This window comes from Hippopotamus amphibius, chromosome 2 (assembly GCF_030028045.1).
Source record: "Hippopotamus amphibius kiboko isolate mHipAmp2 chromosome 2, mHipAmp2.hap2, whole genome shotgun sequence".
NCBI classification, from domain to species: Eukaryota; Metazoa; Chordata; class Mammalia; order Artiodactyla; family Hippopotamidae; genus Hippopotamus; species Hippopotamus amphibius.
Window position 1 is genome coordinate 37,410,163 of NC_080187.1, and position 25,955 is coordinate 37,436,117.

At 39.0% G+C, this 25,955-nt stretch overlaps 1 protein-coding gene across 14 annotated transcripts in view; it reads left to right on the top strand.

Moving 5' to 3' along the window:
• RNF38 (ring finger protein 38) overlaps positions 1-25,955 on the top strand; it is a 168,713-nt gene that overhangs the window by 53,483 nt on the left and 89,275 nt on the right. For 4 of the 14 annotated variants that reach the window (XM_057722220.1, XR_009051375.1, XM_057722212.1 and 1 more), the window contains 2 exons: positions 1,129-1,199; positions 19,746-19,895. Coding sequence is in view for 1 of the 14 variants with exons in the window: in XM_057722216.1 (XP_057578199.1) it covers positions 12,959-12,967; positions 19,746-19,895 (159 nt within the window). In the remaining 13 variants the exon portion in view is untranslated. Of the gene's footprint in view, positions 1-1,128; positions 1,200-11,968; positions 12,043-12,247; positions 12,601-12,738; positions 12,827-12,908; positions 12,968-16,009; positions 16,056-19,745; positions 19,896-25,955 lie in introns of those variants that run through there. The other 10 variants (XM_057722215.1, XM_057722224.1, XM_057722218.1 and 7 more) reach the window with 10 other exon arrangements.

Sequence of the window (25,955 nt, forward strand, 5' to 3'; positions counted from 1 at the left end):
TGCTCATCTCATAGCTTAAGTTCAAAGAGATGAGATCCACATTTGGTGGTGTAGAGAACTCCATGGGCATAGTTTCCAGGATCTTTTGCCAGGGACATGCCTAATTAATTACATGTCACCACACTCAGAGAAGTTCAAGAACATGGCTTCCTACTAACTGTCAATTGTATTTCCAGTCCAGATGCAGTTTACTAATTTGGCAATTTCTATCGTAAGCAGTGTTGCCAGGTAACATAGGTGGCATGCTATCTTAATCAGGTTAACAGGAATTAACCCAAGGTTAAATTCTCATACATATGCAGAAGGGTTTTGCTCTTTTTTGGTCCACAGTCATGCGTGCTGATTTTTCACTTATGGCTTCTTGTTTTAGTATCATCTTTCAGAAGGTTTTTCTTACTCTAAGATTATTTTTTTAATCTACATTTTCTTTTAAAATCAATTTTATTTTTTACATTTACATAGCTCTTTGAGCCATCATTTTCTCTGTAGTGAGGTAGCAGCTAAAACGTTTTTCAAATGGCTAATCAGTTGTTCCAATCATTTATTGAATGGTTGTTTTCCTGTTGGTTAGAAATGTCACTGTTATCATAGAGCAATTAGGAGATAGTTCTTCCAATTAACAAATGGTTGGATATATTAAACATGTGTATTTTTTGAAGCAATAAAAACCTATTCATAATCTTACGGTTGTGTATTAGATTGTGTTATTTGTATGCTGAAAATTTATAGGGTCAATTTTTTTCTCAAAAAAGGTATGTGTAGTTTGAAAACCAGTATACTTTTTTCTAAATAGAAGTTTGCCTTATTGAAGGCTGTTGTGCGTATTTAGGTGGCCTTACTCTGAAAACTAACCATTCACTATAGTAGAAAGTGGTGAATTAGGGGTTTGAATTAGGGATTCGGGTTTCAGACCTGCCACTTCACACTGACTGCTCCTTTGTGCAAGTCAGCCTTTGTGTGTTTTGTTTTCCTCAGTTAAACTGCATGAATAGCAATCCCTATCCTGCCTATTTCCGAGTATTGTTGAGGATTAGATGGGATGATAGATGTAAAGGTACTTTTAATTGGTAAAGCAGTTTAAATGTAAGGAATTATTGCATCTTAACTTTTCCTCCCTTTCTCTTGTAGGTAGTGTTGGTGCTTCTTTTCAGTGCCAGTCCATCCATCACGACCACATTTGTCATGATGACAGTGACAAGGTGAGGTCTGTGTTGATGTCTACAATGGTGAAAATGCATGCTGCCCTTATATATCACCAGACTCACTTGCGTAACTCTGGATGTAGGGGCAGGAGAGTGTGACTTGGGGGGCACAATGCTGAGATGCAGAGAGCCTTGTTGGTTTGTGTGCCAGCTTATTAGACCGCTCCGGAAAACTTGCAGATAATTCCCAGGAGGTGGGCTGGGTTCCTGATAACACTTTTCCTCACCCCCATTCCTGCCTCTGCGCTTCCTCTTTCCTGCACAGCCTGTATGGGTGATCTTCATATGCGAACAGGTGCTTCCAAAGCTAATACCTGCCTCAGCAAATTTGTGTCTGTTTCCAATTGGAAGTATCTTAGACATTCCATTTTGGTTTGTTTGTAGTTGATTGTTCTATGGCTTCTTCTCAAGCTTACTTTTTTTTTTTCTCCTCTGTTTCCAAAGCCCAATTTAAATGTTGAGGATTGAGAATGGAACCTGTCTGATTCATGCAAAAGAAGCATGCTTTGGGTCTTTTTAAATTTTTTAAATCAGATCCAGACTTTTGGTATTTTGCTTTTGTTCTTTTTATCTCTAAAGAAACTGGTCTTTGGGGGCTTTCCAGTACTTATCAGCACCCTTGATGGCCCGACCCTTGAAGTAGACACTAATGTGGACTTGGTGTTTGGAACCTCTGGCTGCTGATATTGGATGGGCTTAAATTTAGTCTTTTCCATCATCAGTTTCCAGTGGTTTCCCTCCCATTTCCTGTGTCTCCTATGCAGGAATGTATCACTCCCTTGGTAGTTTCCCCAGGCAGACCAATCCAAGTGCTGTTTTTCTCTGCTGTTTTAATCAAGATCCTCCTCCCTCATCCTGTTGGAGCTGGATCAAGAAGTTGGTTGATCGTTGGGATTTTCCAAATGGCCTTCTTTGTTCTGTGTGTTGATCTCTGTCTTTGTGAGCTTTGCTCAGTCAGATTTCAGTCTGTTTACAGAGAGAGTGGTATGCTTTTAGTGTTCCAGATTCTCTCTTATTATGATAGTAATCCAGAGGCATGGGTTTAACTTTTAACTTCTTTTAGAAGCAAGCCACTGAAAGAGACTTCTAGACTACTTAGCTCCCTAAAATTCAGTATACCACAGGTTTTAGAAATGAGCATTTGAAAATAAGACTGATGGTAGAGAGAAAAGGCAAAATCACTTTAGGTCAGTAATATTGCAAACAATTGTGTTACATAGTTGTAAAGATGTTTGGGGGTTAGAATTTCTTTCCCCTGCTAAGTAGAATATGCCTTTATCCATTGTTCATTTACGGTGGAGAAGCCAGATTTTGCTGTGAACTGTCTCCAGGTTTAGAGTCTAGAGATGAGATTTCTGTCCACCTCTGCCAGATACTTTTTATCTAATAAACTTTAAAATGGTTTTCCTCCTAATTTCTGAATCTTTATGAGACCGATTTTGTACTTTTGGATGGGATCTTTCCTGATATACATGGGGAGAGGGAAGAGAAATTTGGGGGATTTTGTTGCTTGATCAGCAGGTCAAAAAATGTCAGAAACTGCTCTCCTCTCTCTCCTGCATACCATGCATATATTTATGATTGTTTCCCAGAGGGAAATGGGAATGGATTCGGGTCTCCTGACTATATTTATAATTGATTCAACTGATTCAGTCGGCAAATAATGTTTGTTGATTGGCAGCTATGTTTCTTGGCACTTAGGGAATACATCCGGATATAAAACAAAGATTGCTATTTTTTCGGGTGTGTGCAGTCTAACTGGGGGAGGCAGACAATAAAAATAAACAATACATAAATTATATAGTATGTTACAATAAACACAGTGGATTAAAGAAAATATACAGCAGAGTAAGTGGGATGAGGACCACCAAGAGTTGGATGTTACAGATTGCAGCTTTGAATAGGATCATTAGACATTCTGGGGAGGAGAGTGGTGGATAGGATAAGAATCAGATCTCTATGTTTGTAGCAGCTTCTGACTTCTTTCTTTCTATAATAAATGGGTATTGGTTTTGCGAAAACAGCAACAAAAGCTGCTGCCTGATACATGGCACTTGGATAGGTATATGTTCTCTCTCTCTCTCTGAGAATTGAAGGGATTATAGAGAACAGCTAATTCAACCATCTTTTAAAAATAATGGAAGCTGTGACCCTACTGGGAGAAGAGACTTGTTCAAGAGTCACCCTGGAGTGCCGTGGCTCTATCAGATCTTCATCCCCATACAAGCCATGTAAAGTAATTGTCTAGCTATTCTGAACACATTGTCAAAACACACATTGATGCTTTACTTATTATCCTCACTTAGCTTTCAGGCATGGTCCATTTCTCAGATTTGGGAACAAAAGTTGATTTTTCTTAAAAGTTGTCTGAATTTTAACTAATTCATGTGTGATGGGGGTGGAACCAAGGAGAAAAAGGGCCGGTCCATTTGTTGGACCTCCATTCTGCAACCTTGGAAGTGGTGACAAGCCCCCAAATTCCATGGTTTGGCTTGTTTTCCAAGTTTCTCTGCTGCTATACATCAGCTGTAACCTACAGTGCTGGAAGGAGCTGATTCTGGCTCTGAGGTTTACTAGTAACTACTGTGAGTAACATACTCTCATGTTCATTTTATATTGGGCACAGCAATTCACACAAAGCCCTCCAGCAATATTTTTATATTTATTCGTAATGTCATAGCCCATAATTTCCAGGTAGCAAACACTTATTTATTATATATCAATATTTGAGTATCTACTATAAACTAAGTATTGTTCTAGGCATTGGGGACAGTGCATTGAACAAAACAGACAGGAATCCTTACTCTTATGGAGCTTGCTTTCTCTGTAAGTGGGTTAGGGAGATGGCAAGACATAAAGAAAGATACTGTTCACTTGTGTTATGAAGAATAATAAATCAGGTAAGGGACATAGGAGTACTGGGAGAGGATTGCCCTCTAAACGCCCTTTGAAATAGGGGTTGTTTTATCCCCATTTGTAGGTGAGGAATGTGAGATGTAGATTAAGTAATTTGCCCCAGATTACCCAGTTTGTAAGTAGTAAAACTGGGATTCAAACCCAGGCTACCTAATTCCAGAGTCTGCTACTATCTGAAGAAATCTGTTCCTAATGTAGCTTTACACACTCAACTCTGACATGCTTAGAGAAAAATATATCTTCAAGTGGAGAAGACCCTGGAGAATCACAGGGAACCAATTCAGCTGGCAGGCAGTCTTTGCCTGTCAGTTTTTTCTTGCTGAGCTCCTTGTGGCCTCCATTGTGATTCATGACTATTTGTTACTCCATGCTTCTCTAACCTGACACCTCTCCCCTGCTTCATACTCAGAAATCTGTGCTTCTTTATAAGAAGGCTCATGTAGTGTGTTGCTTATATTGCACTGATCAAATGTGATAGTTATGTAGAAGTACTTTAAAAGTATAAAGAATAACACAAATGTGATTGTGCTAGCATATTTATGTTTCACTTAGATATTGAAATTAACTGAACTCAGCTAATGTCACCTTGGGATTAAGTAGTCATCTTCACAGTGAGAACAAGCTTGGCATGGGGGAATAGGTCTGTCCTGAGGATGAGATATAACATTGAACAGTTTGATAAAAGGAGACTTCCTGCAGGTGAGATGAATTAATTTGTAGCCTCAATGGTACACTCTTCCAGAGTGGCCTGGTAGTACTTCGGGGAAGGCTGGCCATTTGAGAGAGGGAAATGGGAGAGTTCTTTCTAAACTGTGTGTATGTGAATGGCTACTCTGAGCAGAAGTCTTTTCTGGACAAAACTTCCTTGTGCTAGCCTTCAGGCCCTTTGTCATGGAAGAAGGCCCAAATCCAATTTGTGTACAGGGAATCCCACACAGACTGCTTTCACTAAGGTGGGAAATGTGCTACTGGTTTTTCTTCCATAACCATATACTTCTTTTTATCTTTTAAATTTTTAGTTTTTAAAAAAATTACATGTTGATTATAAAAACATATGGAGCATTGCCTTCAGTCCCTCTCCCCAGAAGTGACATTGGTTGGAATTTTAGTATTCACAGGATTTTTAAAAGTTATATTTGTATAAAATATTTTTCATCTTTGCAAACAGTGGTTTTTAGTATATTCAAAGAGTTGTTCATCTGCCTCCACCATCTAATTTTAGAACACCTATCCTCCTCTCCACCCCAGACCCATACCCATTAGCAATTACTCCCCATTATTCCTTCCCACCAGCTCCTGGCAACCACTACTCTTTTTGTCTCTATGGATTTACCTGTTCTGCACATTTCATATAAATGGAATCATACAATATGTGGCCTTTTGTGTCTGGCTTCTCTCACTTAGTGTGATAATTTCATGGTTTGTCAGTACTTTACTCCTTTTTATGGGTAAGTAATATTCCATTGTGTGGATCTGGCATATTTTGTTTATCAGTTCCCCAGTCAGTGGATATTTGTTTCTGTGTTTTGGTTATTATGAATAACACTGCTGTGAACATTGCCTGTTAAGCATGTTTTTGTTTTCTCATGATTTTAACATTTTGAGAAGCTGCCAAACTTTTCCAAATTGGCTGCACCATTTTGCATTCCAGCAAATGCTTGAGGGTTCCAGTTTCTTCACGTAACTTGCCAGTATTTTTTTCCTGGTTGTCTTTTAAATTGTAGCCACTGTAGTGAGTGTGAAGTGGCATCTTACTGCGGTTTTAATTTGCATTTCCCTAGTGACTAAGTATGCTGAGCATCTTTTTGTATGTTTACTGCCCATTCCTAAATCTTCTCTGGTTAGTTAAAAAATGTCAAAGATCCTTTAATTGTTCTTGTTCCTTGTACTTAAAAAAAGAAAAACAAAAACAAAACCAAATGTCCCTGTGCCCCGTGTTATATAGTTACATGTGTTCATTAGGGAAATGTGGGGAAATAAAAATAGACTGTCATAAGTAAACGCACCATCTTTTCATAGATAACACTCTTAACATGCATTTTTTTCCTTCAGATTTTTTTTTGCATTCTCTGCATGTTTAAAACAAAACTAAACTGCACTGATTATGGCTGTGTAATTAATTGTCCTAAAACTCAGTGATGCAAAGCATATATCTTTTAGTATCTTTCACGGTTCTGGGGTTTCCTGTGCTCAGCTAGGTGGCTCCTGCTTGGGATTTCATATGCAGTTGCAGTCAGATGGTGGCCAAGGCTGGAGTCATCTTGATGTCCTCACTCACATGTCTGATGGTTGATGCTGGTTGTCAGCTGGGACTTCAACTGAGGCCCTCAGCCTGAGCACTTGTATGTAGCATGGGCTTCCTCACAGTATGGCAGCTTGATTCTAAGAGTGACTCCCAAGAGGACCACGCAGGTGCTATATGGCCTTTTATGACAACTTCAGAAGTCACAAAGCTTCACTTCCACCATAGTCACAGGCCTGCCCAAATTCAAGAGGAGGGAGCACCAGCACTCCACTGGGGAGGAATGTCTACATAATAAGAGGAGAATGAAGAATGGGAGAACTTACTATGGCCATCTTGAAAAATATAATCTGTGCATTATATATACATGAAACATCAGTTAAAATGGCTGCATAGTGTTCTACCATACAGATACATGGTAATTTATTTAACTTGTCTTTAATTGTGGAGCTTTAGGTCATTTTTAAAAAACTGTGCATTTATTCATTCAGCAAATATTTATAAGTGCCTACTCTGTGCTGGGCACAATTGAGTGCCGTGGTGAAAAGACTGACAGAGAAGGTCCTTGTTCTTTGGGTGCTTATTTTTTGTGGAAGGGACAGAAAAATCAACTATGTATGTAAACCAGTAAATAATCAGATACTCTTAAGTTACTGTGTAAGTAATTGGGCAGTTGGCTACTCTAGATAAGGTGTTAGGGAAGGCCTTTAAGAAGGTGACACTTAGGCTAAGATCTGACTGAAGGAAAAGAACAAATCGAGAAAATCTAGGCCATAGGAGAACATTCTAGGAAGAGGAAACAGCTAGCACAAAGGCCATAAGGCTAGAAATTGAAACAGACAGAAGGAAAGCTGGTGTGCACAAGCAAGTGGATGAGGGTAGAAGTGGTGGTATGAGATGAGGTTGAAGGGGTAGGTGCAGACCAGATCAAGTGGATCTTGGTAAGCCAAGGAAAGAAGTTTAGATTTTATTCTGCGTATTATGGGAAGTCTTTGGAAGGTTTTAAGCAAAGGAGTGATGTTACATTTTTTAAAATATCCCTTTTGCTGCTGTGATGAGAATTTCTTTAAATTGTGGTAAAATCTGCAACATAAAATTTACCATCTTAACCATTTTTAGGTGTATGGTTCAGTAGTGTAAGTACATTCACATGGTACAACCAATCTCTAGAACTCTTTTATGTTGTAAAATGGAAACTGTATCCATTAAATAGTAATTCACTGTCTTCTCCCCACAAACCCTGGCAATCATTTTTCAACTTTCTGTCTCTGAATTTGAGTGCTCTATGTACCTCGTACAAGTGAAATCATACGTTTGTCTTTTTGTGACTGACTTAGCATAATGTCGTCAAAGTTTATCCATGTTGTAGCATGCCTCAGAACTTCCTTCCTTTTAAAGGCTAAATAATACTCCATTTTATGTGTAGAACACATTTTGTTTATTCATCCATGGATGGCCACTTGGGTTGCTTCCACGTTTTGGCTGTTATGAATAGTGCTGCTAGGAACACAGGTGTACAGATATCTCTTTTAGACTCCGATTTCAACTCTTGGGTATATGCCTACAAGTGGAATTGCTGGATCATTTCTTTTTTCGTTCTTTTTTTTTTTCTTTTCCTATTTTTAATGCTTTGAGGAACTAGTATTCTGTTTTCCAAAGTGACTGCACCATTTTACATTCCTACCAAGAGTGCACAAGGATTCCAATTTTTCCACATCCTTGTCAACACTTGTTATTTTCTGTTTTGTTTGTTTTGTTTAATAGTAGCCATCCTAATGAGTGTGAGGTAGTATCTCATTGTGGTTTGCATTTCCCTCCTGACTATTGATGTTGAACATATTTTCATGTGCTCATTGGACATTTGTATGTCTTTGGAGAAATGTCTATTTCAGTCCTTTGCCCATTTTATAATCAGGTTTTGGATTTTGTTTGTAGTTCTTTATATATTCTGGATGTTAACCTCTTATCAGACATGATTTGCAAATATTTTCTCCGATTCCATAGGTCGCCTTTTCATTCTATTGCAATGATGTTTTCATTTTGAAGTAATCCAAAATTTTTTTCTCTTGTTTACTGTGAGCTTCAAAATGAGGACATATTTATATATGTCCTAAGATTATAGTTGTTTTTCTTTTGTTAGAAATAAAGAAAAGGGATGTCCCTGGCAGTCCAACTGGTTAAAACTCTGTGCTTCCAATGCAGGGGGCACAGGTTCGATCCCTAGTCTGGGAACTAAGATCCCGCATGCTGCATGGCATGACCAAAAAGAAAAAAAAAAAAGAAGAAGAAAGAAAAAGAAATAAGGAAAAGACAGAAAATCTGACAAGAAACCCATAACTACTAAAGAAATCTAATTCCAAGTTCAGATGGCTAACCAGCAAATTCTAGCAAACATTTAAAGGAGGCATAACACCAATCTTATAGAAACTCTTGTAGAGAATAGAAAAAGAGAGAATACTCCATGATTGATTTTCTGAGTCTAGCATAATATTGTAACAAAACTTGATAAGGACATTACAAAAGTGGAAAAAGAACAGCTAATGTCACTTAAGAACACAGATGTAAAAATTCTAAGCAAAATATTAGCAAACCAAATCCAACAATATATAAAAAGAGTAGTACAATATGAATGACATGATTTTATTAGGAATGTAAAATTGGTTTAACCTCCAAAAAACAATCAATGTAATTCACCCAGTAACAGAAAATCCATGATTATCTCATATACAGAAAATTTTGATAAAATTAAATATCCATTTTATGGTAAACTTTTAGCAAATTTGAAATAAAAGAGAACTCACTTGATTTGCTAAAGGGATCCTCAAAAAACCTACTGCCAACATCATACTTAATGGTGAAATGTTGGAAGCTTTCTAAGTTTTGGAATAAGACAAAAATGCATGCTCTCACTGTATATCTATTTAGCATTGTACTGGAGGTTCCAGCGAGTGCAGACAAGAGGAAGACACATTGGAAAGAAAAATTGAACAGTTGTTTTCTGCCATCAGGATTGTATGTGTAGAAAATTCAAAAAAGTTAAGAAAACTATTAGAATTGATAATTATATGTAAAATCTAGAATAAATCCAAGAACAAATGTGCAAGATTTCTACAGAAAACTGTGAAGCATTATTGAAGAAATTAACAACTCAGGTAAATAGGATGCATCTTACTTACAGATTGAAGATCCAATATTGTAAAGATGTCAATACCACCTAATTTATCTCTAGATCCCATGCTGCCCAATAAAAAAAAAATCTCAGCTGTTTGTTATTCCCATGTGTAGGACACCAGCTTAGACAGTCCCAATGACCAGATACATTTGCAGGAACTGCAATAATTTCTTGTTTGGTAAGCAACAAATTTTAGAAGTTGAGGGGACTTAAATGACTTAGGTACCCCAGGAAGAAGTTTTTAGTAGTCATTCACAGTTTTCACTTATGTCATGAAAACCAATTTTAAAGGGCAGTCTTGGAGTCAGAATTCTCAAAAAGTTCTTGCTACAAGCAGCTACTTTTCGCACAAGTGCTGTACTGTCCCCTAGCCAGATGTGGCTATTTATACAATCCTGGTTAATTCATTAGGTGCATTAGCTCCATTTCAAGTGCTCACTCAGTAGCCAGATGTATGTAGCTAATGGCTACCTTTTGGATGTTGCAGATGTTGAAATTTCCATCATTGCAGAAAGATCCATTGGACGCCTCTCCAGTAAGGCTTCCCACCTTTTTGGACAGACACCAAGTAAAATTTTAGGCAGACTGGGGTTGAACAACTGCTCTGATATGATTTACTTTCTGCCACATTAGGTGGTTGTGGTCAGTGGCCCACCTTAAAACTTAACCCACTCATTGGGTGTTTATTAGCAGGGCACTATATTTTCTGGTTTAAGAAAATCAATTAGAAAAGAAATTGCAATACAAATTTCAAACTATTCAACCTTGAGGTGTGGGAACATTGTTTACATGTAGGCAGACTACTTGGATGAAGCCTTCAGATCCCAGCTAGCTAAGATCTCAACCCTTTGAGAAGGGTTCTCAAAGAGTTTGCCTGACAAAGGATTGGCTGAACCCCGGGAGGAATTCACATAAGCTTAAGGGTTAGGAACCCTGGAGAACTGTAATAGATTTTTGTTACTGAGATTCAGCACTTGAGGAACCTGACTCTTATGATTGGACAGCCTCCAAACGGTAATTTCCGTCTGGGTTCCCATTTTTTTTCTCTATTTCCCCCCCTCATTACATAGCCCATATCCAAGTAAACAAGAAAAGCTGTTTCAGTGTTGTCTGTATTATGTAAAGAAGCTTGTATAGCTGAGATTCTGTTGAAAGATTTATAATGCTAGGTGAATCCACAGCAGTAGAGGAGGAATTGTGGGAGATCCAAAGGTTAGAAGTGGATTACATTGGATGCACCTAAAGGTGTGGTTGGGATTTATGATTCTGTGCTATGAAATGGGAGGGGGGGGGACCTTAAAAGTTTGGATGTAATAATCTCCAAATTAGCTGCTTTTGGAAGACTGACAGGGCTTTGGGAGGAGAATCGGCTAGATAACTGGGCTCATAATGGGGGTGTGCGCCTGGGGGAGGGGACTTGTTCATGGGGGCCTGTTATCTCATTCTAGCCTCTCTTTTTCCAGGAGTTGTAAAAGCCTGTTTTGTTATTGCTGGAACTTTAATTCAGCAGTTGCTAAGCACCTGCTCTTGTATTTCAGGCTGTAGGTTTGGATCTTAGGGTTACAGAGTCAGAACAGTCTGGTCGCTCAGTCTGATATGGGAGACAAATGTACACAAATAATTACCTTTTCGTGTTATTCATATCAATACACAGAGGTTCAGAGGACCCTGAAACATCGTTTTAGTCTGGTTCCCTAATTTTCTACAGGGAGTAGCTGAGGCCCAGAACAGGAAGGAGACTGGTTTAAGTAATGCCAAAAGAACTAGAGCCTGGGCTTTTTGATGATTGGGCTGAAATATGATCACCATCCTTGAAGACATCATATAATTCCTATCTGCTTAAAGCCTACTTCTTTGATAATGTCCCCTTGACTGCCTTCTTTTCCTCCGATACCATTTAAACTATTTTGTCCTTGTATTTATTGCGCTTTTATGGACGATCTTACTTCCTCTTTTAGATCTTGAACGTGATTAGGACAGGCACCATGCCAGCTTTGGTCTTCGTACCTATCTCATTTCCTGTCCTCAGCACAATATGAATAACTGTTTAATTGAGCTTTACATTAGAACAAGTTAGGTTTCAACCTGCCTCTCCATTGAGACACCTCGGACAAAGACACCTTGGACAAATCACCCCCCCTCTGCATCAATAAAAATTCCTAACACTCGGGCCGCTTGAATACATACTTTATTGGGAATTTGAGTGAGGTCAGTTACTGTTTGATGGCTGAGTTTTGGAGGCGGTACGTACGGACTTGGAACAGCATTTAGGGAGAGACGCGTAGGAGATGGGAGGCTTGGCCAACCCGCGGCCAGCGGCAGCCGAGGCCTTTTTGGGCGCAGGGCGCGGGGGCCGGGCCGGGCCGGGGCGGGGCTGCGCAGGGGCGCTGCGCAACGGCTCTGTTGCCGGAACTAGTCCGAGTCGCGCGCCGCGACGCGCGCAGCCCGCCCCGCCCCCTCCCCCGCGGGTGGAAACAAAGGGGGCTCCGCGCGCAGAGACCAGCCGAGGGGTAAAGGGGCGGAGCGTTTGGGGGTCTCGCGCCCTGGGCTCGGTAGCTTTGTTCCGGCGAGGGGGTCGGGGTGGAGTGGTGGCTACCCAGACTCGAGAAGCGGGAGGGTTGCTTGCTCGCGCATCTTGCGGCCTACTGGCGGGGGCCGTCGCCTGCGCGCGCAACGGAGGGTACTGCGCCGGCGCGCGGCGAGTCCCGTCCGCGAGGGGCGGGGCGGGGCGGGGCGGGGCCCCCCTCGTGCAGCGGTGTGGGGCCGTGCAGCGGCCGGGCCGGTTAGGGCGCGGGGGCGGAGAGGATGGAGCCCCCGAGGCGTTAGCCGACTTTTGTCAGCTCTGGGCGTGCAGTTGTCGTTTCCTGCAGCGGCCCGTGTGATGGTGCAGGGAGGAAGGAAGCGCCGTGACAGCGCCTCGGTCGGAGCCCAGGTTCCGGGGTTGAGGAGGCCCGGGAACGGAGGATCTGGCGAGCTGGCCGCTGGCTGGGCGAGCGGTCACAATAGGAGGCGGCGGCCCGGCGAGGAGCCGCGGGAGTAGCCCCGCAGGGCGGAGCCTCCCCTCGCAGGTATTGGCTGCGGCAGCCGTTGGTTCCCGCACGAGGCGGGTCGGGCCGAGCCTTGGGCCGTCGGGAGCCTGCCGGGCCGCGCTAGAGATGTGGTTGCTTGGTGTCAGCGGGGCGCGGCTGGGCCTCCCGGCGCTCTTTGTTCCCGCGGCAGCTGCGAGGAGGTGCGGGCACAGCCCGCGGGAGATGGCCTCGCTCTCTCCCTCCCTCGCTTCTTGCCCAGGCGCAGGTGAGATGATGTCACGCCGGAGAACGCAGAATCCGGTCGGAAGGGTCCTCTCTCGCGTCCTTCTGCCGCCGCGGGTTTCTGAACAGGCTGCGTTTTGTTCTCAGGGGAGGGAAGTTCTTTCAGGGCTGAGGAATGAAAGAGGTTGGTTTTGAGCCGAGAGTTTTTCAAAGTATTGAGGGCCAAAGAGAATAAAGTTTCCGTTTACGTGTGTAGGACTTGTAAGACCTTGGTTTTTCTTTGTGCTGTAAAAATGATATATACTGTTAACATTGAAAGTTGAGTATGTTAATTCTTTCACCGTAAATAGAAACGAGTAATGTAATCTTGAATTGCCTTTTCTGTTTTCTTTTGAGGCGCACTTAACATACCAAAGTTTAAGTGTATGCAAATCTTTCACGTTATTACTTTAGAATTGCAAGTCTTTTTGGATCCTACGTGGCCTTGATTGCAGGTACTGTTGTTAACACAGTTACCGAAAAATTCCTTTAAATAGCTGGCTGCCCTGATAACTAGGCTTAAATTTTTTTTAAATCCATTTCCTCAGTTTTTAAGAAATCAGAACTTGATGAGAATTTAGGGACAGTTGGGAATCAAAGTAAAATTGTTTGTCTTCCATTAGGAAGAAATTGGGCTTCTATAGAAGTAACAATAATACAAGACCAAATATAGGGGTCAGATCAGTTGCATTGCAGCTGTCATGTATTTAGTAATTGCAATAAAAAGATGAAATTACTAACTGGATTTTTAAGTAGGAATTGTATCACTTAGTATACTCCAGCTTTTGCTGGCTCATAAATGTATTGGTGTCTTATATTTCACTTTTTGAAAACCTATTAAATCTTGAATCTATTCATTATAGGGGTTCAATTTTAAGTTGATATCTATAATTTTTTGTAAGGCTTGTTTCTAAGACTTCGTGGCCTTTAGAGGCTATAGTTCAGTAAATTTTGTCAGAAATTAGTCATGTGGGCCTCAAGTCCTCTTCTGTAAAATATGAGAGTTGGATTTAAATGATCTCTGTGGTCCCTCCACTTCTAATATCTTCTGTGACTCTGGAAGGTAGTGTGTTTCTGTACTTGTTGAGTTTTATATGCCCATCTTATTTTTATAGCTAAACTAAGTTGTAAGTTATTAATTTGATTAAATATTGAGAATTTTCTGTACAAGAGCAACCTGATTTTTTGAGGAAGAGTGGACAGGATGGCACAGTTAGAGATAATTGAATATGTTAGCATCATAATGTGGAGTTTAGACCTATTGTGTCTCTGCCGACTGCTTTGGATGAGGCTTTTAGTTACATCACTGTTTTTATTTGTGCTCATTGTTTACATTTTTTCCCCCAAGGCTGAGGGTGGGAAGTATGAGTGAGAAATCCTTCGATAAAAATCTCTGAAGTGATTGATCAGTATGGAAGGATTATTGGTCAAGATTATCTTTGCTGTCTACTTCTAGTCTATTCCATCTGTTTCTCTCTGTGCTGCTCCAGTTTTGTTTAGGCCACCACCATTTTGTAATTCATTTTGCTGGTAAGGTAGTTGTTGATTAGTCCCGTGATTGTTGTGTAGTGTCTGAGTCTACTTACTAGTTTTCTGTTTGTTTTCCTACTAATCACCTATATCAGACATTCATTTTCATGTTGGTTCTTACTTGGTTAAATCATAGTTTGCCTTATTTTTTCTCTGGACAGAGTGTACTAATGGCTTATAAACACACGTTTGAACTCTGTAGTTGTAGTCTAGTTCATTTGTTCAGCAAATGTTAAATTCCTAAGCTCACATTGTCTATCTGGAGATGAAGCAAAAGCTTGAACTCTGTAATAAATTAACGAGTGAGAAATTTAAGCAAGTAGACAAAAGAGGGCTATGTACACAGTCTTATTTTTCTCCCAGCTCTTCTGTAATTTTATGTTCCTCTTAAAAGGATCCAAACACCTTTTCTTCTCTCCTCTATGTTAGGGGCCCCTGTTGTCCTCATTTATTCCTGTTGAATTTGCCCCTCACTAGACTGAATCTCTTTGAGGGCAAGAAATATTTTTTTTTCTTCACGGTATCTAGCACATGGTAGACATACAATAGATTTGAATTAATTATGATTTTTATTTAGTAAGACTTATAAAGAACTCAGTCACACTTCATCTTTTCAAATGTGTACATGTGTACATACATGTATAAATTTTTTATTGATTTGGGCTGGTCATGGTTTAGATATTTTCCAAATCCATGTAATTCTTAGAGGTAAATCTTGAAGAGATGGTTTAGAGCAATCAACTTTGAGGTTGCCAGCCTAAGTAAAATGCTTTTAGACATAGTTTCTTGAGGGGAGAATAATCCTTGTGCAGGCAAATCTCAATTGTGGAAGTGAAGGAAAGAAAAATTTATTAAAAGAATGTGTAACTCTTACCTTTCCTAACCTTTATGTTCACCTGCTCAGTACATACAGTAGTTAGAGACCTCCATAGTTGCAAGTGCCTTCCTTTCCCCTCTTTCCTGTTAATTTCTTGCACTGTGGTGTGGGAAAGGAGGGTGGAGACTTGCAGCTATTTTCACCAACCCGGGTTGTGCTCTGCTCCCAGAAAGACATGGGCCCAGTTTGTTGTTTGCATTAACTCAAGAATGGGAATGATAGTTTATTTAAACTGCTGGTCAGTAATGATCCTCCCCACGTAAGTAGTAGTACCATTTAAATGGTTTAATGACTGCATAATAGTCTGCCAAGCACACATACCATAATCTGACTTAAATATTTACTTATTAAATGATTAGGTTACTTCTAGTTCCCTTTTAAATTGTTGCTGTAATGTGATGAACATATTTGTGTATATGGCTTTTCTCATATATTGAAATATAACCTGAGAATTTATCAGATGAAAGATCAGTGATTCAAACTGTTAAGCTGTTAATAAAATCTCCCTGATTACTTTCCAGGAGATTAACATTTGCCATCATGGAAGCAGTGAGAATATTTGGATTTTTAGATAATTTGGATTTGACCTCTTCATTTTTTAGGTACCCAGACTTGGACCTAGGGGAGTAAGGCACTTGTTGGAATCAACACCAAGCACCTAACTCATCATCTTTTGTTTTGTTTTTTCCCTTTTTCTGTTAGCCTGTGATTTGAGTGCCTTGAGCCATTGGTATGCAGCTTGTAACAGTGAACAGTTTTTCTGGACAGTAATGTGCCCATTTTGGAGAAGGTTATTTGGCCTTTGGAGCAGTTTATTTTGTGGAAAGTACGTTATTTAATGCTGGCCTAGAGGGCATACACCTGTGCATCCTCTACCTCACTTTTATGAGAAAAATGTAAATGAATGAAGAAGGAAGTGATTTTGGAGGAAGCAAGTTCTGGGATAGTATGTAGACCTAAGTCCAATGTTATTTTTTAACATAATAACTACCACAGTTTATCACAATAACAATAATACTATACTCTCCAACATAGAGGTTAAATTGTTGGTTACATTATGGTTACCAAGACAGGGAAAGGTCATGTTAAACAAAAGATGTCCTTAAAATGATAATGTGTTGTTGCTTAAAAGGTTAAACTTATTTTCTGTAATTCTAGTCTTGTGAAAGTTATGCTGGATGAATTAGTCATACAGTTACATGTAAGTAAACATTAAAAATGAGAAGTGTGAGGAGTTGCAGATTGAATCCCATCTCAGGGTTGTTTTCATGGCAGGACTTTTTAAATATAGGTGCATCCTCATAGAAGGCTGAAGTTACCATGTCTTTGTAATGCTCAGCAGGTGGTAGGTTAAGGGAAAATAGAACTCTATTGATTTTTGGATATAGTATAACCTCAGTAATTTTAACTGAGGGGGAGTTATGGAAGTAGTGGAAGTCAGAAACAACTTACAGGGAAGTAAATTTTATTTTTAAATACTTAAAATAGCTTTAAATAGGCATTGTGGAATAGTTGCTCGTTACTAATCCAACTAGACAGATTATAAAGAAGAATGTTACTTTTAAAATTCTTCAGTTAGAAGGTTGTTTAGTGGGTTGAGTCTGAACCTTAGAGCCAGATAGACTTGGCTTCAAATTATGACTCTGGTGTTTATGAGATTTTCACTTTAAGCAAGTTAGTTAACCCTAATTTGCAGTATGTAAAGATCAGAAAGTCCAGTTTGATTCCTGGCATGAAGTTTACTATTACCAGGTTGAGGTTTTAAAAACTGCTGTATTGCTTAGATAAAAAGTCATCTTTCATAATCAAACTAATACAGCTAGAATTCTGGAGAAGACACTTTCCTTGAGTATGGTACAACAGTTTATTCTGTTATGTACCTGTATGTTGTGTTAGTTTTCTATTGTGTGTAACAAATAACCACAAATTTAGTAGCTTAAACCACAAATCTATTATAGTTTCCATGGATCAAAGTCCTGATGTGGGTTAGCTGTAGAGCCTTTTGTTCAGGGTTTTATTTGGCTGGAGCTGTGATTTTATTAGAGACTTGACGTCCTCTTCCAAGCTCACTGTTGTTGGTATAATGTGGTTCTTAGGATAATAGGACTGAGGTTCCCTATTTTTTGCTAGCTATCAAGTGGTGACCATTCTCAGCTCCTTAGGTGCCTTCAGTTCTCTTCCACATGGCCCCCTTCACATGCCCCCAAAACATAGCAGCTTAGTCTACAGGGTTGGCAGGAGAATCCCTTTAGGAAGGGCTCAGCTTCTTTTGAGACCTTTTTCTGGTTAAGTCATGCCTACCCAAGATAATCTCCCCTTTGATTAACTTAAAATTCAGTGACTTGGAATCTTAATTATATCTGAAAATTCCTCTGTGAAAGGGTTTGTATAGTTTAGCTCAGATAATTTAACCTAATCATGGGAATGAAATTCACCATATATACAGTCCTACCCACACACCAGGGAGGGATGGATTATACAGGAGAAATACACCAGAGGTGGGAATCTTGGAGGCCATCTTAGAATTCTCTTTTCCCTTCTCTCCCCAACACCCCCGCCAAGGACCAGGGTTTGCCAGTTTTTTATTTACATGTTACTGATACCTGTTTTTTCAGCCAGCTCTTGCAGTAGCAGTTCATAAGAGTGCTACTCACACTTTGTAAGTTTGTAAGACTGCTTTAGGTATGATAGTTGAAGGTAGATGGCCTTATTAAAACACTCTTCAAATGTACTTATTGCGCATATTATAAGCTTGAGATTGCAAAAAGAACATGAAGCCTATATAAAGGAACAGACCATTTTGAGGAGGAGAGAATTGCTTTAAAGTGGTAAAAGCACTCATTGAATGAGGAGTCAGGAATGTGAAAAATACTTTTTCCTATGAAATATTTTCTTACGCTTGCCCTCAGATAAACCCAAGGCTCCTACCTCTATTCTAATTTTTGCCTGTATTATGGCATTTAAAACATTATCCTATAGTGGGCTGCTTGCATCTTTTTTTTTTTTTTTTTTCCTTAAAGTAGAATAAGCTCCTTGAGGGTGGGAACCATATTTTTTTTTCTAATGTAACTCTTTGCTTATAAGAAGCAGTCAGTAAATATTCTTTGATTCAGTCATTCATTTCATCACAGTGGTAAAAGGATGTTAGTATATTCATGTTTATAGTATAGTGATAAGCTTTAGTTCATGTCCAAAACATTTTGTGTAGCAGTACTAATGAATTCTTAAGTTACTGCCCTCTAGTGTTTTGCTTTCAATCCTAGGAAGGTCTTTGGAAGTAATTTTACTCTTAGCAACAAGCCTAGTTATTTATCTGTTTATCAGGCTCATGGCAAACCAGAAACAAAAATTTATAAAGATGCTAAAGTAGGTTATTATAGCAGGATTGTTCATATGATTAGCAGGCCTCTTTATGATCTGTCTCTGCCTTCCTCTCTGGCTACTTCCTTACTGACCAGTTATACTGAACATTTTATAGTTTCTTGACTGCACTGTTTCTTACCAGTTACCTCTGCATAGCACCAGTGTGGACCATTATCACAGAAAGATACTGTTTTATACTGTACGATGATTTGCTGTTGTTTCTTTTTTATAGCATATGTTTCTTGAAGGTATGAAATCATGACTGTCTTTTTGTTTTAGTGCCTGTCACAGGATAGACACTTACATGTAAGGGAATGAGTGCAGCAATGAAACTAAAAACAAGACAGCCTTAAATCACATGGCCTTTAGTGTAGGGGCACTCAGGTCCACAAACCTTAATCTCCAAGGACAGGTCATGCTACAGCACAGTGGAACAGGTGATACTCATGGATGTCTATGATCAGAAATGCTACAGATTAAGTATATTTACATATGAGTTTATGGGGGTTAACTCACAATCTAGTCAAGCATTTAAAACATGCAGTCATTTACTTTGGGGCTTATGATCTTGTTCTTTATTCATTAGGTGTAGGTTACTAGGTTTGTGTTAAATAGAGCTGAGATGTCCACAATTGAAACCTTACTTTTTATACTTGTGATCACAATAGAAATTTTGCCATAGCTGTTCTGAAATCTCTCTTCCCTTGCATGATCATTTGGAAGGTTCACTAAAAAAGAGAATGAAAAATTAATCGTAGCCAGGCAGACACTAATCTTTCTGTACTTAAGTGATTTTACTTCAGGTTTTCTTGACATGAAGTCTTATCTATCGTTTAGGGTTTCAGAATTAATGCCAACAAAAAAGATATCAATAGATACTATTTGGGAAACATAGGAAGGACTCTGTGTTCTTGAGCAGTGCTAGTTTTTGCCTTTAAAGAAAGTTTTTATAAGAGAGATCCATTGCCAGAGGCAACCTTTGCCATCCTTATATTTGTTTTGATGTTTAAGATTAATATTTTATTTCTTTTCAGTCTCTGCTAACAAAATCATCAAATACCTAGAAAGTCCAGACTGTCCTTCATAGGCAATGATTCTCCACATTGGTGCAGCTAGCCATGAACTATCCTTTTCTTCTCCCTCTTTTTCCCAGATATCTCCCGGGGCCAATTCAGCACCTCTACCTGGCCATCCTAACAAGGTGATTTGTGAAAGGGTGAGACTTCAGAGCCTGTTCCCTCTCCTCCCAAGTGATCAGAACACTACCGTTCAAGAGGATGCTCACTTCAAAGCTTTCTTCCAGGTTCTTATATATTTACCCTTTCCCTTCCTAGGGCTGAAAGTCACAAGATACATTCTAGGTTGTTTCTAGGAAGGCTTGAAACAAAATTCTCAGTATCTTCTTACTTCTTATTTTCTATTGTATGTGGGAATAAGTATTCTTCTTAGAGGACATCTTTAACATAACTTTTCCAGCCAGCTTTTCTGAAGAATGTTTATCTTCTCTTGGGCTGCTGTTATTATTTGACCATTTAATATTCTTGTTTTTTGGCTTTTGGTCTTAATTACTTGTCCTAATAGGTCAGGTTCTGTAGGAAGATAGAAGATAATTACAGAATATGTAAAATTGTACAGGGAAGGAAAAATGGAAGCATGTAAGATGTTTTTTAAAGCCATCACTACTTATTTGCTTAGCATCCAGAGTTTGATAGTAATGCATATTTCAGAGAGAAAACATGGTTACTTGCCCTCTGACTTTTGATACTTGTGAATAAAATGTGTTTAAAAATTTTGTTACATACAAAATGAAAACAAATTAAGGTATGAATGGATTTAAACTGTCATTAGGTTATTAATAAGATTACTAGGATGTGCTCACATAGATCATTGGCTACCACATTTACAATCCATTATTCCTAGAGAAGCAAGTTGTAATAGAAGTCATTATTACCACAAAGGAAACTAAGTTACAGAATTGCTTCTGGATACTAGGGTTGTGGGCCAAGTCATGCAGTTGTACATGTATATAAACCTGAGGTAATGAGAGTTGCTCATCAAAGCTAGGACTTTTGGATAGAGCCAGCTCATTTTCTGTTTGGGAGTGACAGATTGGGACTTGGGACTAGTTCTGGAAGAGAAATGCTTGTGACACATTAAATTGGAGATGTAGGATTTCTGAGGATAGGTGTGTAGGTGATCTAGGGCTCTTTAATCTGTTATTCCTTGTTAATATTTGTGCCAGTTTCTCTGCTTCGTGTGTGTTGTCTCCTTCTGTTTTTAACTATTACAATAAACTAGTCCTGGATGGTTTTCTAGATGAAGAAATTGGCTCAGAGAATCTCACTGAGATGCCCAATTACATATCTAGTTATTGGCAGAACGGAGACTCAAATCCAGCTTTTGCTATTTCTTGTCTTCTATATCATACCAGCTTTGGATATTAACAAGCATTTCTGTAAACACAGTTCAGTGTATGTATGTTAAGAGGCATCGTCTGTATTGAATTAAGTGGCATATTGACTGCCATTTTGGATACGGCATTAGCTTGCTAGAGCTTCATCTTTAGTAATAGATCAAAATATAACTAAGGAAGAAATTGACTTTGTACCTTCACTACTGCCACCAATAAACAGTTATTTGACACTTTCTGTGTTCTCCATTAGGCATTTACTCAGTATTAACTTTGAACTCAAAGAGTAGCTCCCAAATGTAGTAGTTTAAAACCCATGTTTCGAAAATAAAGCCAAAAAGTTAGAGCCAGTTCCGTTTAGATGTTGCAGAAAGGTGAATAGTATCACTGTTAAGTTTTTATTTATAGTCCTAATTTAACTTAAATCTTACTTTTCTCTAACTTTAGAAATAGCCCTCAATGTACTTTGTTCCCAAGAGAGGCTGGAGATTTTCTTTGGCCACTTATTACCCTACCACTGTTCCATATGAAGCAAAGTAAATCCTCCTCACATCCTCTTTGAGATATTGTCAGATACCTTCAACTAATTCTGATACCAAAATTGGGTGTGATTTCTTAGTTCCAGTTATGGTTCTCATCCTTATAAAACTTAGTTGCCATTTAAAAAGGAGAACCTACACAGCCACTTCCTGTCCTCAGAAAGTTATTCCCTTAATGCATTGTTTTCTCATGGCTTTCCTCCAAGTTCCTTCCCTCCCAACTCTTTCTACTTTTCCTTCCCCTTTGACTTAATCCATTCTAAACAGACTCACCTACCTCTTCCATTTTTTTCTTAAAGCACACTCGCTATTTCCATATTTTAGCTGAAACTAGTCTCTTTTATGAGGACATCATTTTCCCTGTAGCCTTCTCTGAAGGTAAAGAAATTACTGATTTTCCCTGCTCCAAGCATGGGATTGGGTATGTGGCTAGTAAGTAGGATGGTCATAGAGGTGAAGGAAAGTATTGATACGCTCCTGGGGTATCAACACTTGTTTTTTAACCGCCAGTCTTCTTTGAACAAAAAGCTTATCCTGTTTTTGATCTCTTCTTGTCATTCATCTCCACGACTTACCAAGTTTGTGTCACTATGCTTGTTTATTAAAGATTTTGCGCTTTGCTCCTTTTTTACTTGCTTGATTTTCTAGTCATAATCTTTCAAATTTTGTATGTTTTTTAATTTTTAAAATTATGAAGTATTTCATATATGCAAGTTATAAAGTATAAAGAAGATGTATAATTTTTAAAAATCCACCATCTAGCTTAAAGATCAACTCTTACCAGTGTTTTTGAAGCTTCCATATTATATCCAGGTGCTGTCCCAAACCTGTGCCTTGGGTAAATCTCTGTTGAGTTTTGTGTTAGTATCTCTTTGCTTTTCTGTGTGGTTTTACCACAGACAGTATACCTCAATACTATACTGTTTAGTTTCTGAACTTAATGTGAATGGTATCGTGCTTTGTGTATTTTTGTTGTTCTGAGATTCATCCATATTGATGCATGTGGCTGTGTACTGCAGATTCATTTTCCTGCTTTTAGCATTCCATTTATATGAATGTACTGTAGTTTATCCCTTCTCTTTTTGATGGACATTTGGGTAGTTTCCAGTTCATTATTATTATTACAAACAGTGCTGCCCTGAATATTCTTTCCTGGTGTACGTTTAGTTGGTATTTTAACGTTTCTATAAAAATGATGGCATTGTGTATTTCTTACTCTGGGTTTGTTTTGTTTTGTTTTTTATGAAAGAGGTTTAAGTAGAGGTACATTTGCATTTGTATAAAAATAAGCCTATATTTAAAATTAGAATCAAAGTGCCCCCTATAATTTTTTTAAATTAAAATTAAGGTATAATTAACATACAGTAAAATTCACCTTTTCCCGTGTACAGGTCTGTGAGTTTTGACAAGTGCATAGAGATGTGGAACCATAACAATCAAGATATAGGACAGTTTCAACACCCCTCAAAATTCCCTCATGTCTGTCTGCTATCAACCTCCTACAGTTTTAAATTAGCGGTTTCTGTACTACCAACCAATTCAGTGATTGTGAATGAAGATTGTATGCTTTCATTAAAAACTCATGTATATTGTGGGAACTTGCAAGCTTTATTTATTTATTTATTTATTTATTTATTTATTTATTTATTTATTTAATTTTTGGCTGCGTTGGGTCTTCATTACTGCACATGGGCTTTCTCTAGTTGTGGCCAGTGGGGGCTACTCTTCATTGCAGTGTGCGGGCTTCTCATTGTGGTGGTTTCTCTTGTTGCAGAGCACAGGCTTTAGGTGCACAGGCTTCAATAGTTGTGGCTTGCAGGCTCTAGAGTGCAGGCTCAGTAGTTGTGGCGCATGCGCTTAGTTGCTCCACTGTATGTGGGATCTTCCTGGACCAGGGCTCGAACCTGTGTCCCCTGCATTGGCAGGAGGATTCCTAACCACAGCGCCACCAAAGAAGTCCCTATCAAGGGATATTGAATATAGTTCTCTGTGCTATACAGTAGGACCTTACTTATCCATTCTATATATAATAGCTTCCATCTGCTAACCCCAACCTCCCACTCCATCCCTCCGCAACCCCCTCTCTCCCTTGGCAACCACAAGTCTGTTCTCTATGTCTGTGTCTGTTTCTGTTTTGTACATAGGTTCATTTGTGCCATATTTTATATTCTACATATATAATAAGTGATACATGGTATTTGTCTTTCTCTTTCTCACTTCACTTAGTGTGATAATTTCTAGTTGCGTCCATATTTTTGCAAATGACATTATTTTTTTTATGGCTGAGTAGTCTTCCATTTGTGTGTGTGTCCATGTGCGCATACACACACCACATATTCTTTTTTTTTTAACAACTTTTATTGAGATGCAGTTAACATACAATAAACTGTGTATTTAGAGTGTACAATTTGGTATCCCAGTCTCCCCACCACATATTCTTTATCCATTTGTAGAATGAGAAACTTAATCTTTTGTCAAAGATAGTAAGGCAAATAGATTCTGGGAGTTTAAAAGAGGCTTGGGAACTCATAAATTATGCTATGCTTATTTATTTGTTAATCTGAGATGAATGGTAGTCCTGAATAATGAGTGGAGAGGGCACCAGGTTATTGGAGATTTTACTTCCCCAACTCTAGTTGCCCCCTTGTCCCTTTGAGAAGTCCTTGGGACTCACTAGTGTTTGCTGAAATCAGAGGCACTTTTCAGTCATCATTTTTAATCTAGAACTTGGAACCTGTTACTACTTTGGGGAAAGTTTGTATTACCTTCAAGACTTCCTGATTGATACATATATAAATATATATTTATATTTTATGTGTGTGTGTGTGTTTATATATATGAACTTGTGTTTGTATTTTTTTTTCCTATGCCATTTAGCATTTAATGATTTCTGGTTTGCTTCTTTTGAAACCATGGAATACTTTCTTACGGGTTGTTTTCAGTTTTGTTTTGTTTTGTTTTCACTTCTGATAATGTTTTGGTTATAAAGATTTGGTGGCATAGGGGTTCCTTCATCCCTCTCTTACCCTCCCTTGATCCCTGAATCTGCATCCATATTCTGTATTGTAATATTTCTGCAGTATTCTGTACCAGTAGAGACAGTAATTGTACCTGATTTCAGTCAACATCTTACAGGTTTATGTTGTCAACATCTGGTAACTTTCTAAAGTCAGTCTACTGACACAGAGTCAGCAGGGACAGGGGGAGCTTCTCCCCCTGAGATTTCAAAACACAAATTTTTCTGTAATGCTGAGTTCATCCTTAGGGACTTTTCTCTCTCTCTCTTATTTTTTTTTTGTTTGTTTTTTAAATCACACTCTCTTCTACAGTTTTACTGCCTGAGATTACAGTAGGCATTCCTTTTTTAAAAAAATAAATATATTTGTTTGTTTGTTTTTTGGCTGGGTAGGGTTTTTGTTGCTGCGCATGGGCTTTCTCTAGTTGTGGCGAGCGTGGGCTACTCTTTTGCAGTGCAAGGGCTTCTCAGTTCCGTGGCTTCTCTTGTTGCAGAGCACAGGCTCTAGGCGAGTGGGCTTCAGTAGCTGTGGCGCGCAGGCTCTGGAGCGCAGGCTCAGTAGTTGTGGCGAGAGGGCTTAGTTGTTCCATGGCATGTGGGATCTTCTCAGTCCAGGGGTCAAACCCATGTCCCCTGCATTGGCAGGCAGATTCTTTTTTTCTTTTTTTCCTAAACTCTTTATTAGAATATATTTGCTTTACACTCTTGTACCAGTTTTTGAGGTACACCAAAGTGAATCAGCTGTGTTTATAAATATATCCCCATATCCCCTCCCTCCCGCGACTCCCTCCCCCCTCCGTCCTGACTCTCTAAGGCATCTCCCATCATCAAGTTGATCTCCTTTTGTTATACAGCAAGTTCCCACTAACTATCTGTTTTACAGTTGATAGTGTAAATATGTCTGTGCTACTCTCTCACTTCATCCCAGCTTCCACTTCGTCCCCCACCCCAGCCCCGTGTCCTCAGGTCCATTCTCTACATCTGTATCTCCACTCTTGCCTGTCACTGGGTTCATCAGTACTATTTCTTCAGATTCCATATATATGTGTTAGCATACAGTATTTGTTTTTCTCTTTCTGGCTTACTTCACTCTGTATGATAGACTCTGGGTCTATCAACCTCATGACATATAGTTCAATTTCATTCCTTTTTATGCCTGAGTAATATTCCATTGTGTATATGTGCCACATCTTTATCCATTCATCTGTTGATGGACATTTAGGTTGCTTCCATGTCCTGGCCACTGTAAATAGTGCTGCACTGAACATTATGGTACATGTTTCTTTTTTGGATTATGGTTTTCTCTGGGTATGTGCCCAGTAGTGGGATTACTGGATCATATGGTAGTTCTATTTTTAGTTTTTTAATTCTCCACACCCTCTCCAACATTTATTGTTT